The sequence below is a fragment of the Zosterops lateralis genome (assembly GCF_965231275.1).
Source record: "Zosterops lateralis genome assembly, chromosome: 3".
Taxonomy (NCBI): Eukaryota; Metazoa; Chordata; class Aves; order Passeriformes; family Zosteropidae; genus Zosterops; species Zosterops lateralis.
In genome coordinates, this window is record NC_139764.1 from 16,583,932 (window position 1) to 16,602,057 (window position 18,126).

The window sequence follows — 18,126 nt, forward strand, 5'->3', positions numbered from 1 at the left end:
CGAAAAGCTGACCAGAACAGCAAAAATACAAGAGAGTCCTGAGAGATAAAAATTTATTTATCTGATCAGCATGTCATGATATGGTCACAACTCATACAGCTGACATTGTCATAGCCAAGAAGGATGTTTTTTTCTTTTTAAAAATACATTTTTTCTTTCCAGCAGGAAGGATTTTTTTAAAACAAACATTTCATACTAGGCAGGAATTAAAAACAATGGCTTTTTCAATATGACAACACGGCTGGTAAGCACTGGATTCCCCACCAGTGTCTTAATATTCAGATTTCAAGTTTTCCCTCCCACTCCCCGATTCCCCCCACCCCTGACAGAAAAACACCACACAGAAAAACAAGACAAAACCCAGAAGGGAAAGGAAGAGGTAGACGTCACTACAACCATGGATGGCGCTGTTCTGGAAATTGTGCGAGATGTCCCACGGTGCTCCAAGGAGTTCCTTTTCCCTTCATCAGACCTTGCAGAACTGGGCCCCAGCAGTGAACTCAAGAGGTGACAGGAGCCAAGAGCCATCACCAGCAAGAGGTGCCAGTGCCACAGAATGACTGGGGCTGTCCCACCTGGCATTGCTCTGCCCAGCTGGAGTTGCCTAAAAACAGATCCTTCTTTAAAACTATATGGATCTCACAATGACGACAGCCTTGCTCCCAACAAGGCTGGAGTCACGTCCTCCTAGGAGGCAATCCAGGGTCAAGGGGGCTCAGGTTCTGCTCTTGGCACGCCCTCAGCTCTCAGAAACTTTTAAGAAGACTCATTGCTACAGTGACTTGCAGAGGAACTCTGCAGCCTGGGCACTGGCAGAGCCTCTAGCAGGTGAGTGAGTGAGAGCTGCAGAAGCTGCTGTCCCCTCTCTCTCCTACTGCTGCGCTCCTCCTCTTGCCACTTCAGGGGCTGAAACATTGTCTGTGTCCTTCCTAATAAACAATGTTATCTATCACAAATTAACACTGCAGCTGTACAGTGAACCAAAGCGTTACTTTACTGTTTGTTGTGTTTATAGTAAGCACAGTAAAGGTTGTGTATCCATTAGTTATAAGCACAATAAATACAACCATCAAAGAAAATCTTCTCATCTATTAAGGATCAGAAGCATACAAAATAGTCTTGAAAAAAAAAAATTGAAAAAAATCAATTCTGTTTTTGCCACAGTGAAAAAACACCAAAACACACCCCCCCAAAAATACCCCAAAAACAAACAAACAAAAAAACAAAACAAAAAACTCGAGCAAAACCAAAACAGTCCAGGGCAAAAGAGAGAAATGGTGCTTCTGGTATCTGTCTACATTTCTGAAAGACATCTTGGCTGCTGAGAAGATTTTATTAAAAAAACCCCAATGAAATAAATTCAGAAAAATAATTCCAAACATGACCAGCCCTTTGCAAAACTACTGACAATCACTCCAGGCTTCCACATCCATTTTATCACACAAAACAAAAATGCAGGTAACAGAGAAGGGAAGGTGAAAACTGGAGGTGAAGATAACTGGTATTAAAAAAAACTCCTGTTCATCATACAATATGAACATCATGGTGGAGTAATTTTAAGGAACTAACTCATTTTAATAGGACAGTTGTTCAGTGAATAATTACTTCATTACCTAATGATAAAATAAAAAGGTCTAACTTTAAAATGCATAGAATCCTTCCAATGACTTCTTCTATCACAGCTGGGCAGTCTACAGCTCTTACAGAAAAAGCAGAGCTGCTCAGAAGCATTCCTAATGTATCCAGACATTTAAAACCAGAGTATGGTTTCCATTTTGCTCTTCCCATTGTTGCCTTGTATTTTTTAAAAGAAGTGTAAAAACTATCAAATATGCAATTTTGCAAAATAACCCTTTATTTTGTATGGCTCCATTATTTCCAAAAAATACAGAACCCCAGATGTATAATTATTTTGTGTGATTGTATCAGATCACCACAAAATCTCCAGCTGACTGTCAAGTGAATGCATCCAACCCTGGGCTCGTGATTTGGAAATCCCAGTTTTAGGTACCTTTGGTCCCAAAATTTATGTCAAGGCAAAGCGGAGCAGTTGAATCCTGTCACACACAGTGATCGGTATCTGTTATTCTCTTGTACAAACAGGTGAGAAAAGTTAACAGCACTTTATGGCAGTGTCACACAAAGAAAAGTTACATCATCTGCAAACCAAGTGAATAATGAACAGTACCACAGTGAACGCTTTATTTTTACTGCAAGAAGATGCACCTTATTTGTGATGCTGGGGGAGGGGGGAGAGAGAAGCTTTTAATTTTCCAGGAAAGCAAGGTAAACTGAAATCTCACTTTTCAACATCTGCTGACAGCAACTTAAAAAAAAAAAAAAAAAAAAAAAAAAAAAGAGACACCGTGGTTGCAAGACTCAAGAGAACCACAGGTGGAACACAAGTGAGACTGAAATGAGCACACGCACCGTGGGGCACTGAGCAAACTGCTTGGCATGGAAGGGCAGGTGCTCTTCACATCGTGGGATTCACAGAGCAGCAAAGCTAAACCGTGAGGACTGACACAACTTCAACTGTAACAACTTCTTTATGAACAGTTAAATATAGAAACGTGGAGATGTTTTGTGGGCAACCCTGGCAAAGAACCATCTTTATTCTTATTATTCGCAATGCACTCAAATTGCTCTGTTCTCACTTCTGTGTGCAACAGCTTTCAGTTATAATTTTTTCTGTGAATTTTTCAGTTTTGATCATTTTATACATTTGTCCACTATTTTTCCCCTAATATAAATTCAATGTGATATTAATCTGTGATCAACTGTATGGTTCACTAACATCACTTTCTATCAAAAAACATTTTGAACTCTCCAGAGGAGGCAAAATGCCCACCACGTCCAGAACTGTGGCCAACTGCCAGAAGGCAGAACCGAACTGCAGCCGACAGGAATTTGTGTTTTACAGACTCGCCTGCTAAGATCCACATAGTCTGGACCAGCATGGTATTGTTAGCACTGAGTTTCCTACATATTGTATCCATTTTATATTTTTCCCTTCAAAGCAAAACTTCTTTTATCCAATTTATTCTCTTTCATGAAGCAGCATCCAGGATCATGCTGGGAGGGGTCCTTTGGAGTTGCTTTCCAATGGTTTCATTTGATGTCACCCACATCAGCTCAGCCGTACGGAGCTGCAGTGCCAGGTGCTCTTCACATTCCCAGTGCGGGCAGGAGAGAAGCCTGGGACCTGACACTATTTCCTCACCCTACTGAAACAACAACCAGTGCTTGGAAACAAACTGCTGTGCTGTAAGAACTACAGAGGAACAAAGTGAAAATGAACAGGACCAGATCAATCAAACACTCGTCTGAAACATTACTGCGCAGTGCTAATTTCTCCAGGCAGCACGTGAACACTTGCAACCCACTAGGAAAAGAAAATAACAATACTGCATTTGACAAAACAAGATGCTCTTACATGGAATTCACAGGGTCTAGAAAGAACAGTCTCCTGATGTGAGTAACTGCTGTGCAATCTGCTTATAGAAACTTCCCTTTTTGCATCAGTCCAGTCTGTCCTAGCTCAAAATAAAATGAGCTGTACTCTGGGCATCTCTGTGGTTCTGATCAAAAACTACATGGGGGAGGACAGCAGTGAGTAGCTTGCCACCTGCCTTTTGCAGTTGTAAGAGTCAGTGCCATGGGCAGCAGAAATAACCAATTACACATAACAATGCTGGGCTACCCCAACACTCCCCTGTCCAATGGCAGATTAAATACATCCATTCCATCAGCTTAACTTCAGCAAGAGCAACGTGAAACAATGAATACTCCATGGACTCTCTCCCAATCATGGCACACCTACCTCTTTTTAATGGTTACACCAGAATACAGGTGCAGAGATGGTATTTATAAAGAACATTTTGCACAAACATGAAGCTATTGGCAACCACTGTACTTTGCCTCCAGCCACCTGTGGAGTCAGGGAGGGAGCACACACTTCAGGAGACCTTACTGTGGTGTGTCACTTTGCATCCATCCCCACTGGGCAACCACTGCTGCATGGGGAAGGGCAGGGATGGCACATTTGACAAGGTATTTTTCCACAAAGACTGGGAAATTGGCTCTGCCTCGTGTTTGGTACGCTCTTTGCTCCTCCCCCGCCCCAAAAGAGAACACTGGCAAGGTTTTGTATTCTGCACACCACCTCCTGTGATTCATGTAGCAGCAGAGGGAGACAGAAGGGGAATCAATATTGCTAGCTCAGAGCCAAAACTACTGAGGGCTTACTTTGTTCTCAACAAAATTACTCTGTAAAAGGCAGTATGCCAACATCTGAAGTTCTGGCTACCCTGCCTGTATTTAGAGAGATTAGTTTTATTTTAGGAACAGTTCTCGCAAATCTGTGCATAATCACATAAACACAATGCCAACCAGACCTGCCAGAAGTAAGGCTGTACATCACAGACATCCTTTCAAAAGAATCCTGCACTACACATCTGAAAGTGTCTTCTGTTCCCATCTGCCCTTCAGTTCAACCCATCCTTCTTCCAATAAGATTTTAGCAGTAAGATTTTAGTGGTGAGCTAATTAATACTGCCCTCCATGTAGTTATTCAGAATATTTACCATACTTATTTTTTCAGTAGTATCTTCCTACAGATTTATGATAGCAATTACACCTATTTTTTCTTTTTACGAAACTAGTTTTTCTTCTATTACTCCTTAGCAAAACATTAAGATGGTTGGCATTGAATTATTTAAACTCTCCCACAAGTATATTTAGCACTGTTGCAACTAGCAGGGAGAAAAAGGCCTCTATAAACCACTCCAAGGTCACCTTGGTTGGACTGCAGTATACAAAATACAAAGGTGGCTAAAAATCACCAGCAGCACCAGCAGACCTTCAGAAACAGCTGGAATTGCTCTGCCTTCCAATGCGTGACAAACAAAGCTTCCCTCTGTTCCCTAAGTTTTATGGTTTTCCTTCACTGACTTTTCACCTTTGAAAGTGCATTTTCAAAACTGATGATGAGGGTTGAGCTGCATTCTGAACGAGAATTTAACTGAGTGACTTTGTATTTCCCAAGTTTCCCTATAACACGAGACACTGGTAGCACATGGAACTTGGAGAGCTGATGGCAAGACCACAGTAGGTATGGGCTGATTCATCCCACGTGGACAGCTTTTAATCACACTGTGACGCTGCAACGCTTGTTTGAGGAGCAGCTCCTCACAGGACAGACCTGACACGGGATCTTATTTGGGTGTTGGGTTTAGATCAATGTGTCTGGTACAACAACTGCTGACTGTGTAGCCACAAAGACACCTCCACCAGCTCTGTCGAAGATCTGACTCCAGCACAATGAGCTGCAATAAAGTACACGTTGTGCAAATGAGGAATCTCTACCACACCAATGCTGTACACACTACTGAAGAGACAAGTTGCTGAATTTTCTGAGCTCTAACTACAATGCCAAGAAATACTTGTGGTGACAAAAGCTTTCTTGTCACAGACATTCTTCTACGGTGGTTGTACGATTGCACCTTTTGTCCAAATGCTGAATTTGCTTAAGTGTGGGTGAGAGTATACATTTTTAAAAATACAGACAATTCTTAAAATAATACATCATCAGGTCACTATGTTACTGATCTTCACTTTTAGTGGAGTTTAAAATTCCCCCAAAGAGAGGTAAAAGTCCATCCAGTATCTTCCTTTACTCTTGGAATATTCACATTTGCACATACAACATGATACTCATTTGCAAGAGCCTGGATTCCCATTGTGTCCTCAGGTCCCATTCCACTTTTAAAATAGGCAATGGTACAAATACTGAAAGAGGCAGTACCACATCCCTCCAGACAAAAATGCAAATGATTGTATGGCAACCAGCCACAGGTTACTGAGGGTCATCTCCCGAGAAATCGCTTTTGTCTGACCCTGGGGTGGTGGAAAAGCTCCTGCAAGAGAAAATAAAACACATTTAATGCTTTGCACAAGAATTACAGCCTTAATGCACAATTCTTTACTACCACTGCTTGTCCCAGCCATGGTGGCCACACACAATTAACTGGGTACTGCTCTGTGCTCTAATGCTGTCAAATTTATGAAAGATTCTCCAGAAGCCTTCAAGAAAATAAAAAACCCCAAACAAAACACAACCCCTTACCTTAATTAATAACTGATTTCCTTATAAACTTGAAGCATAAGCCTGAAAGCATTTCTTAGAAGCTGCTATCACTGTTACTCAACCTTTGCAGAGGGATCCAACTGTCAACTAAGTTTTGTGTTATTCCTGAGGTTTTATTAGTATCTCCATGATTAAATTGAATGGTTTCAATTCTAAGGAAATTACTAAGGAAACATTATAATTTGCCATGGAGTTTTCCAGAAATTCTTTACTGAAATCCTTCCTTAGATGGGGAAGACTGGAAGAGATTCATCTGACAATAAAATTTGGTTTTTCCATACTTTAACTTTTTCTGACTTGCAACACTAAATTAAATGGGCCTGAACACATCAGAGCTTTATCATCATAAGCAAATTATTTGCATATATTTACATCAGCATATTAAATCATCTGTGTTACATTGTACTGAGATGCACAAAGACTTGATGACACGAAGCACTTTTGTTGTTGTTAATCCTGAACAGGGGATATAAAACTCTGAATATACCAGAGAAGATGATATACTTGCTGCAGCATTATGGAGTCTCAGCTTCTCTCAGAAGAACATGAAATTAATGATTCAAAGAGTAAAGATGCAGCAATGTCAATTTTTAATCTTAGGAACCACATAATTTGGGCAATTAGATACCATCAGCAGCTTATCTCTGTGCTTCACATTTGCAATCACTGGAGGAACTGCAATCAAGCATTTGAGACAAAGCTTTTCTTCCTGCATGAATGCTCTTAATTAAAAAAAAAAAAAAAAAAAGAAAAAAAAAAAGAAAAAAAAGTCGAAAAACCCCCCAAACCCAAAGCAAACAAAGAAAAAGCCTAAAAACACCCTTGATGAGCCCCATCCACCTCTCCCTGATAGGTATTTCATACTTGGGCAGATTTGCAACATCATTATTCCCCAGTAACTCACAGCTAAGCTTCTATCTGCCCACTCTATGCTGGATTTGTTCTTCCATGGTCCATTTGTTTTTCTGTACCAACACTGACCTCTGGTTTGAATACCTTTCCTTTTTCCCTGGAAGGTACAGAGAGCTGTCTCCTCCCCCTCTTCCAAGCCATCTTTGACCCAACCCTTTCCCAGCTGAGGCAAGCCAAGTACTTTTAGTTGTCCTTCACAGAAACAACTCCACCTTCCCCTTAATCTTAGCTCCCATTATCTGTCCCTCTTCCCAGTTCAATCTGTATTCCTTGACAGGGATAATGGACCTCTATGCAGCTTTTCCAAATGAGGTTTCAGATCTGGTACAACAAAGAGTGTTTCCATAGCATTAAGGATGCCATTCCTTACTTTTTTGTCACCTCACAGCACTTGGCTTCCGAGCACAGGGAATGAGGAGCACGATGACTTCAGTACACCATCACTCATTTCCAACTGCTCCTAGTTTATGGTTTTTTCCTTAATTGGTCCCCAAGTGTTTTTGTCCTGCTATAAATGTAATCTCACTTGTGTTACTGTGGGCTCCAAGGTTATCTTGCTGCAGAGTTCAGAGAAATCAAGAACTTGCCAATACAAGTTTTCCACTTGCTGCCTAAAACAGGAGTCTGTTACCTACAGCTATTAACTTGAAAAGGTTTTAATTTTATAAATGAAATGTGCAAAATGCACCTGTAAAAAATTACGGGATAGTTTCATGTCAAATTTTAGGCATACTTGTCTTTTGGTTTGATTTCCAGAGGTCTAATATTACAGGTTTTCCCCAGGTGATTTAAGTTCCTGACACTTAAGAATACAGCAAAATGGAGAAAGGTGCTCTGAGCTTTCTTTCTCTTCCCAAATAAAAATAAGCCAAGAAAATGTATTCCAGTGATACTGTCAATGCAAACTTTTAAAGTTCCATAGAGCAGTTACTCCAGCTTTATGAAGTAAGCTTTATTAAGAGAGAGAAGTTCCTAAGCAGTGTGTATTGTAAAATAATATAATGATGACAATAATAATGATTAATAATAGTAAAAACAGCCCCAAGTCTTAAAACCACAGCCACTTGTGACCATGTACCAGGTGAGTACAAAGCTGGCTCTTGAGCAGCCTCAGGGATTCCCCTCACAGCCAACCTCAGGACCTTTCCAGGGGGTTTCCAAAAACTGTAGCAGCACATTTTCAGTAGGCCAACTAAAGCACTGCAAGCAAGTTCTCAAGAAGTATCAATGGCAGTAACTTTAAATTATGCTAATTTATGCTTAATAAGTTCCTATGTCACAGCATTTACATTTAAAACATGTCTTTATTAATTCATACTGATTGCACTGGAAAATTATTACCAATTATGCTATTTTGGAAGTGCATTCTAATGAATAAATCTGATTATATTAATTACACTCTCAGAAATTCTGGACTAGTTAGATTTTATGGGTATGACTTATTTCAATAGCATAAAATAATGTCACAAACCCAAGAATTCTTTACAATCTATTTGCTACACTTGTATTTTTAAATATATTCAGAAAGTTATTTGTCTAATAAAGTCCACTATATGCATTTGGATGTGATTTATATAGCAGTGTCTGAACTTTGCCATCAATGACTGCTGAGTGACAGTAACATTTCATTAAACAAAATACAACTCTGAGTTGTTAAAGAATTCTATTAATCTCTTTAAGCATTTGAATTGATAAATTAAGCACTCAAAACTGAATTAAAGCAGCCTTTGCAATAAATCATCTCACGGAAGAAGCATCTTCATTTAGCACAGTCACCCAGGAATACTGAACTCAGCTGATTTGTGACACTGAACAATTCCCATCAACAGCTGTGACACAGGGCTGCAGATCACAGCTCCAGAGACTGTGGGCCATGTAATTCTCACAGGCCCTTCCAACCATACCTTCAATCATGGATCTTTGCCATGAAATCCCACAGCAACATGTTTCACAGCTAAACTGTGTGTTACTGTTTTGACAGCTTCCAAACTCTACCCTAATTCTAATGTTGCCCAGGTAATTTATCTTTCCTAGATAATTCTTTAGTCATACTTTCTGCCACATAAAAAGCAGTAATAATGGCAATAACTGTATCTCCTGTACCCATGTGAAGAATGCTGACACATTCTTAAACCATTTTGAGATCCTTGTGAGGAAAGTCATTAGCAAAGCACAGTTCTCTTTGCCAGGAATCATCCTACCTGTTTCATAGAAATGTGTCAAGAGGTCCTCCTTTTCAATGAATCGTTGATACAGCCAGTTTGTGAGAGCTTCAGGCTCTGCAGGTACATCTTTCACTGGAAAAATCCTGTGAAAAGAAACAAGCACAAATTAAGCCTAGCAAATGTATTCTGCATGTGGAGAACAAAACTCTGCCCCAGCCTACCACAAAACAGAGAACAAGACTTTTGTATAAATCTAACTGCATGATCTGCATTCTCTCCAACTCACAGATCACAGAGGTATTAAGGATACTAGAGTGGGAAATGCCAGGCTGCCATCCAGAACCACACAGAAGACACTGGCATCAGCCTCCATCAAATGCTGCACTATAGGTTTTCATCAAAGCTACTAAGGCACTGGTTTGGTTGTTTTTTAACAGAATAACACCACAATATATTACTATCCCTAAAAAGAATACAAACCAAGGAGGAATGAAACAAATAAAAAAATGAGAAAGTTCATTCACAGCTATGAAGAAACAATTCAGCAGGCAGAAGCCACATAATGACATCACTAAGCACCAGTAGCTCTTCCACATCCCAGAAAACAAGCCCTCTGTGCTTTTCAAAGGATGCTGGCAGCTTTGTCTGAAATTTCCAAGGCATGTTTTACACTGAAAACTGACCCTGTACTCAAACATTCCTGCTCTATTTTAAAAACACCACTGGAAGAACTGTTAGTGTTTTGGTGCTTCTGTGCTGAATATTAGAAAAATAGACATTCAGGGCAGAACTCACTGTGGTACACACACCTGAAACTCCCAAATAACTCACCATACCTCACTGGATTATTTTCAAAATAGAATTTCAAATCTTACAGTAACTGTGAAACCTCCTCAGCAGACCCTCAGTGCCTTTTGATATATACCAGAACTTACACATCCACTGTGTTGTACTGGCAGGCCAATGCAGAAGAGATTTGTGTATCAGGCTAACCTGAAAAATTCACACTATGAAATGCAAAGCCTTTACTGTAGGTTTCTCTTTCCAGGTGGGCTCCCAGTTAGCCTCTCATTTACACCATGCTTCTATTTTCATTACTGGATTCTCATTTCATTTTCAACATATTCTTAACTGATCATACTGCAAAGAATTAGAAGTAACACCACAATCATCTGGGCAGTCTGGACAGACATGGGAATGTCAGAATAAGAAAATAAGGCACTTCTGAAAAATGCTTTTGTTGCTGTTACAGTTTTCAACATCTGCCAGCTTTGTTCATTTGTCATTTGTCCTTCCTCCTTTCAGTTTGATGCATGAAAAAATAAGCTGTAAGTGAGGGAGTCAAGCAGCAAAGCATTGCTCTTGAGTGAAAAGGAGTGAATTACAAATCACAATGCTTTGGCATACAGAGACAATATAAGAAGATGAACAACTTTATTTACACACTATGGTATCAACATGATCTCAGCTATCTCTGTAGCCTTTGGAATAATTCTACCTACATCTTCCTCGTACTGTGGAGTTCTCTGTGCTCCAGTAAAGCCAGTCCAGGTAACCAGAAATTAGCAACTGTTATCTCAGATAAAACAGAGTTTGAAGGAAAGTCTTTGGCCAAAGACAAATGTTATGAAATGATGCTTCAGTAAGCAGCTCAAGTTTTCAGTCAGCATATTAAGAACAAAGACAAAAACTAGAACTAAAGAACTATTTTATCTTGAAGCCCAGATGCTGTACAGCAGGTTAAAATTAAACCACGTAGCAGCAAGTAAAAAACACACCCACAGAGCAAGGACCATTTTGTTGAGGGCAGAACACTAAGAAAGACTTACTCTGTGTCCCCAGAAACAACCAAGCTGCCAAGCACTATTTTTACTCTCTTCTGCCTATCTGCTGTGAAGAGATAAAAGGCTCAGCAACTGAATATTGTGTTTCAGAGAGTATTTTTGAAGGACAGATGCTTGCTTATGCAGGTTTTAAGACAGTTCAGAACTACAAGAACGTGTGTTGCTTCAGGACAGAAGTGTAGGGTTACCTGGCTTCACATGCTGTCTCTGTTGTAGACTGCAAGATATTCTTCACCTCTGCCTTCACTTCTCCCTGACCTAATGGTTATTAACAGCTCTTTTTTGTCAAGAACATTCCTCCCACTCTGAAAACATCACAGGATCTTGCCAGATCCCTGTTAGAAACTATTTCTGAGCTGGCGCTTTAACGGAGCAGTGAAGTGAAGCACAGGTGATATCAACACTGTGAGAGACTAATGGAATGCTGCACACCACTTCCCTGCTTGAATCCATCCAGGCTCTCGTGTGGATCAATAACACTGCCAGAATGTTTGGATCTCTGTGTAAACTCTGCTGCTTAGAAGTCTGAGAAGCAGTCACTGCTACACCCAGTTTGAACAAATATTAACAGAGTGAAAAACAACTGGTTTGCCAATAATGCTGCACTGGCTGCCACAACTTAGCAATGGTAAGTGCTAGTGTATTTAGAAGCATTTTCAAATGTATTTTTAGATTATCCAGAGTTATTTTTACCAGCAGAACATTCTTACTAATGACTGATCTAAATTAGAGATTAAATATTAAAAAAAAATAAATCCTCAAACTCTGGAAAGAAGCCCTTTCTCTACTTGATAAGGCAAAGCTAAACCCTCCTATATTTAAACTAAACATACTGCTAATGCCATGGTTCTGTGCCCATCAGATGGCTCAGCTGGCATCTGTGTTTTACAAGAACACTCTCTTGAAGGAGACCGGGTTCAGGAAGGTGAGTGAGCCAGTCTGCTGTTACAAAACTCCCCACACAGGCAATCCAAAACAACAGCAGAGAGCCATTGCTCCAACAGGAGCAGGGTCATCCCCAGCCACGGGATGCTGACATCTGCCAGGTCTAGTGTTGAAAGATGCAGGAAATAGTTCCTTGTTTTCACTGAGATATGTAAACAGGTGTCTCTGTGGTCAGGCATGAGCATCACCTTGGCTCTATCCCACCTCGGACTATGCAGCACCAAGAATGCCATTAGAAACAGTTTGCTCATCTCCTCAGGAAAATAAAATATCACACAGAACTGCCAAGGCAAGGAATAAGGTCAACATGTAACCTCTGAAGCTCTTGGAGTCTCTGCAGCCCTTGGATCTTTCTAGCTTTTGGGCAAAACTAACCTCACATTGCATTAAAGTAAGAGCATCTTTATTCCTGGTGTGGCAAACAAGGAATTTAACAGGACTGGATAAGAACTTGACCAGAAAATTCAAGCAGAATGGAAATACCTTTTTTGCTTCATATCACAGGAACAGCTGATTTTCTGCCCCCAGGAAAAATGGGGAAGGGGCTAACAGCAGTGGCAGCACAGGCTGCACCCTGGGAAGTGAAGTGGTGGTAGAAATAGAGACACATTTCAGTGGGAATCCATGAAGAATCTTTTTCAGTAATGAAGCATTATCCTCCAGCTAGAGGTGCCTACTGGCAGCTGTGAGGTGACAACAGCTGCAGGACACTTTGGGTACCTGACTGAGGGACAGCGACTTCTTAAACTACTACACAGATTTGTGTCCATGTCCTAAACCACATTATATTGGAATAAATGACAGTCTGTGAAAGAGGAAAGGATTTTTAAAAACAGGAGTTGTAACTGCCAGAGACGTGCTGGCATCTGTGAGAAATAGTGGAGAAATAGCTACTGATAGGCTGTTTCTCAGAAGACACCAAAGAATTTTCAGTAATATGGCATATTTAGAAACATTTTTCTCTTTTAAGTGGTCCTTATTGAAGAAACAACCTCTGATTCTCTGTTTAAATTCTGAAGTTCATGGCTACCACTTTATGTACTATTTGTCTTTCATCACCTGCCCTACCCTGAATTGAAGTTCTGTATTACTTACTACTCCATAGAAGTCATGATATTATTTGCTGCTTCAATGGCTCTAAATAAATCCAGGACAGTGGAGGCTGCTGGTAGATGTCAGGCACGACCAAAAATAAGTTACTTGCGTAAAAAAGTGCACTAAAATACCCTGCCAAACGGGATGCCCTTCTGCAACATTCATTCAGCAACCACAATGCATTTCATCTTATTTATAGCTCGGAGCCTGGCTTATTTCAATAAATCTGTATCAATGCAGGCACAAAAATAGAACTTCCTCAGCAGCTGAGAGCTTGTTCCAGCAGCAGCACGGCACAAAAGCTGGTGCTGGGAATAAAGATGAGAGAGCTGGGAGCAGCCTGGGTGGCACTTCCATGCACGGCCAGCCTGCGTCAGAGCTGACTCGGGCTGGCTCTGACGTCAGGGCTGCTGCACCACAGTCACTGTCACACTGCCCAAAAGTGGGATGTGAGCATCCAAGGGCATCACCCTGCAAGGAAAAGCCAAGGCAAAAATCCCAGCCTCACACCATTCCTGATGGAGGGGATGCGAAACACTGAGCCAACTTCACAGTCGGGGTGTTTCATATTTGCAGGTCTTGGGTTTTGCCAACAGAACTGCAGCACTGGAGAAATTACTGCTGGAGAAATTTGGTGATCAGCTAAGAAACACAAAGCCAATCAGACTAAACAAGTACCTGGTGTAAAAAGAAAAGAAATAACCCCCAAACGCAACTCATAGAACAGAAATGGTGGGAGCTGAGAACAGCAGCCAGTACATGGCCTTGCTACACAGACACCAAATCCCTCAGCTTATTTCTGCTGAGTGGAATTGTAGTGAGCCTGGATTTACAGGCAACACACACCACACAATGGCCTAAGCATACACCTGAACCATTTGAGGAGAGCAAACAAACCTTTCCAACAGACTCATTATAAGGCAGGTCTTACAGTGGTGCCTCTAGCTTGACATGCCTTGCACCAAATGGATTGACATCTCCCACAAAAATCCCAGTGCCATTGGGCCTGGAGGAAGTTAGTTAGATATTAACCTTGAGTATTATATTTCAGGGGGCAAACTGAGTTTTGCAGCACTTTCCATTAAGTTCTGATATAAGTCAGTCAGGGTCAAAAAAGCCATTCAATAGATGGGTTAAGTTCACACACCTTGTGTTGGCAGATCCAAACTTTGTGATTGTTCTTTTTTCTAGGGAAGTTTCTTTTGACATTCTGAGGAAAATCAGGCCACAGTGTAGCCTAATTATGAACTTGTGAAAATTGTGTCATTTGTACTGAAAATTGAAGTTTGAAAAGCAAGGTTCAACTCATTATCAAAACTGAGCTTTCAAAAAAAAAAAAAAAAAAGATTACTGGATAAAACCAAGTCTTCTCTACCATTTCCACTAGCTAGAAAAGCACCTAAAAATGATAACATAAGGCTCCTTTCTGTGTTCTCTTCTGTTGCTCCCTGAGCAGGATGAAAAAGAAACAATCCTGCAGCAAAGGCCCAGGCTATGAGAAAAGGAAACCACCAGATTTGAAAGTCTGTAAGGCAGAAAGAGGCAGGTGGTGATAAAGGGGCACAGCAGAAGGGACTGACTGAGCCACCAGAACAAAAGCAGCTCTGCAGTCTCTTCTGCTCCAGTTTGAGTGGCACAGAAAATGTTCCTTTTTTCCTCACTGCTGTCATACATCAATACCTCACTCTGGACTACTCTAAAAGGGAATAAGCATGTTTAAATCCTGATTCTTCTTTCATACAGCACAGATGGCATCTGGACAAAACTATCTGCTTTTTCCAAAGGGGTGCTTTTTTTCACCCCTTTTTTTAACTCAGTTGAAAGAAATGACATGATAAACTGTTGTGCCCTCTTCCCAGTTATTTAAAAATTACCCTTACAATTTATTTCACATCTTATCTCCCAAGACATTCTAAATTACCAAAAAATGAGCCAGATTTCATTGCACTAAATGCAGGACAAGTGAGGTATAATAGCAATGCAGACAGACTTGATGTGCATTTAAATAAATTTGTTCAAAGGACATCCATGTGCCAACCTGCACAACTCACAGTGCAGAGGCCACGTGCCTCAAGAACTGCCAGGACTGGAAGTCAGGCAAACTCCAGCCAAACCCAAGACACTCTGGTCTCATAGAGGTTATTAAAACATACATAAAGTAGTCAAACAGAGAGGCTTGCCCCTGTCTAAACCTGTAACTTAGACCCTCTAGAAGAAAAAAATAAACTTATACTCCAAAATTAATTTCAAATATTTCTCTTAGAATTTCAGTACTACAAGAACTTAAACGTTCAAGTTCAATGCAAAAAAGGTTACATCATATTTATGCTTGTGATCAAAAACAGGTCAAAATACACATTTAGAAGCAGGAAATTAATTCAACTTACGGTAACCTACTGTTGTTTTTAAAGAAAGTATTTTTGGAAATATTTTTCAGAAGAATTCTAAATACATTCAACTTGCAATTATCCCAGAGATCTGAGAGAGCACTAAGGTGACCTGAATAAAGCACAATAGATATAATGCTATCTTATATAAATTAGGGTGTAAGGATGTTCACCTTCAGGGCAACTTGGAGGGCAGCTTTCTATAAAAAGTAAGGACAGATTTAAACAGGGCTGTGGAAAGGAGCTCCAGCGAGCAACCTGTACTCTGCATCAGACAACACTGACACTGCAGGGATGATGGAGAAGGTCATTCTCACTTAAACTGCCACCCAGGGGATCCACACAAGGATACTTGAAAGCTTTTTGTCAAAGTCTAAAAGCTCTCCAAATCATCAAGAGGGAGTAAGACAAAATGATGTGATTTTAGGATAAAATGCAACAGCTTACTTAGTATAGGAAAAGTGTTGAGATAGTCCTGGAGATTTCAGACATGCAATTCACTGTAAACTAAAAGCAAAATGCAACTTCTCTCTCAATCAGTTTAGGTCTTGAGACAAAGAACTGTTGAAGAGAAAAGTTCTAAAAGTCTCCCATCCCAGCTGTCAATGAGAGTTGCAACTTTTTCCAGCTGCTTTTTCCAGTTGCTTTCCTCAACTACTTGAAGTATTGTTTGAGTGAAAAAGCTGGTATTTCTTTGTCAGAAAGTTAAATATAGTATTTTATTAGGAAATCTGTTTATTTAACAACAGTGATCTTTAATCAGTTGTCATTACTAAAAAACAAAATTTAAAAAATTCAAGCTGGGTTTACCAGCACCTTAAAATTAAAGGCCATGGGAGATTAGTCCAAAACTTAAATGTCTGTCCTTAGATACAGAATAGTTCCTGAACTTTTTAAAAATAGATATATTGTGTTTAAATAATATGAGTTCCCCACCTGTGTGAGACAAAAAACCCCCTCTCACCACTGCTACTGATTTCCCCTATCCTGAAGTGCATGACTGATTTGTGAATAGTAGAGTTCAGTGCAGGAGGAGCAGCTTTATTTCCTACCTGTAATGTACATGTGTCACTGTTGGTTGTCGATAGCCAAGAATCCAGGTTTGGATGTCTATAGGTTCAGCTTTGGGATATGCAATGGTTGTATCTATCACCCACTGGAGACCTTTGGATTTGCTCTCTAGGAACAAAGAGAAAACTCCATGTCACTTATTTGAGAGTTATTCAATTTTGATATTACTTCATGAGTTGTGAAACACAAATAAGACCATCAAAAATCAAATCCAGATTTCATTACAGAGCACACAAATACTTTCACAGACTTCAGCCAGACCTAGATTTTATTTCATGGTTATTTCTGCTGTTCTTGGATACCGTGGTACACAGAATAGAACAAGTTCACTCACCAGGTTTGAGTACAGTCACAGGACATCTTGGCCACAAGGTCAGGTGCTTCCCCCCATTCACCAAAAGGAAAAATCCCAAAATAAACATCCAAGCTTCTTGGTCTGCACTTCAAGCACATTTACACCTGGGCCTTTCTAAAAGATCACTGATTGAGCAGCAGCCATGCAGATCCCTCAAAGGTTCTTTAAAATGTGAGTTGCAGGATGAAGAGGAAAAACAGCACTTTTCAGGGTATACTCAGGGTAAGAAAGCAAGGAACAGAAACTTGTCAGTTTTCACAGTGGGGAGGATACTGCACCCACAAGGTTCCAGGGTAGGCTGACACCAGTTCATGTTCACATGCTGTTCAGCTCACTTAGAAACTGAGAAAAGAATCAAAGCAGGTGAGAATATTTGCTATTAAGAGGAGTCAAGAGAATCAAATCTTGGAAGGTCCCTTCCAACTCAGAATATTTCATGACTACAGAATAACCTATAAAATCTGAATATAGGTTACAGCCAGCAACAGTCCAGGTCATCAATCAACCTAGCCATGATCCCTCTCTGGCATGTCTTCAATTCACAGGTCTGCTCAGAGGGAGAGCAGCAGCTCTGTAGAGCAAACCAAGAAGGAAGGGCACATTGCCAAGATGGCACTTTGAGTTTAGCCTGTCAGTTTCTCTCTGTTCTGGAGCTGTCTTGTTTGAGGTCACATTATGCCCAAGCCAGGGGAGTAATGCTCACTTAGTGCTTGAGACACCAGTACAACAATATGCTCAAGCTGACTATCAGAAACAGCCACCCATGGGCAAGAGCATGTAAGAAATGTTAGCTTTTAGTACAAAGTACAATACTCTTCAAGCCTGCAGCTGAGAAAGCTACAAAAGAAATGTAACAGAGGTTGACAAGAACACTGTCGGCACCACGAACATGTACAGGGATTGACTGTTCACCATCCTTCCCCATATAAGAACAGACACTCAAAATTCAGCCAAGAGGAAAAGTTTCCATAGCAAACAGAAAAATGATTCTTTGTGCAGAGGGAGAGAAAAAAAACCCCAATCTCTTGCTAAAGGATGTCCAAGATGTCAAGAGCTGGGAACAAGAGGAAACTGAGTAAGTACATGGAGGGTTAACTAACCAGGCAGGAACCCATCACTGACAGGAAACTGTCAGAAGCTTGGAGAGTATGTGGAGAAGTATAATGCTTGTTTGCTGTGTTCACACTCTTCTTCTGTAATCCAC

The 18,126-nt window shown here is 40.5% G+C and overlaps 1 protein-coding gene across 1 annotated transcript in view; it reads right to left on the bottom strand.

The window, feature by feature from the left end:
• Positions 1–1,338: 1,338 nt before the first annotated feature.
• The window catches only part of LPGAT1 (lysophosphatidylglycerol acyltransferase 1), a 58,808-nt gene continuing 42,020 nt past the window's right edge, over positions 1,339–18,126 (bottom strand). Inside the window, exons 6-8 of the mRNA XM_083857685.1 lie at positions 16,549–16,675; positions 9,262–9,368; positions 1,339–5,918 (exon numbers count right to left, since the gene is read on the bottom strand). Coding sequence (XP_083713811.1) covers positions 5,767–5,918; positions 9,262–9,368; positions 16,549–16,675 — 386 coding nt within the window. The 3' untranslated portion in view covers positions 1,339–5,766. The remainder of the gene's footprint in view (positions 5,919–9,261; positions 9,369–16,548; positions 16,676–18,126) is intronic.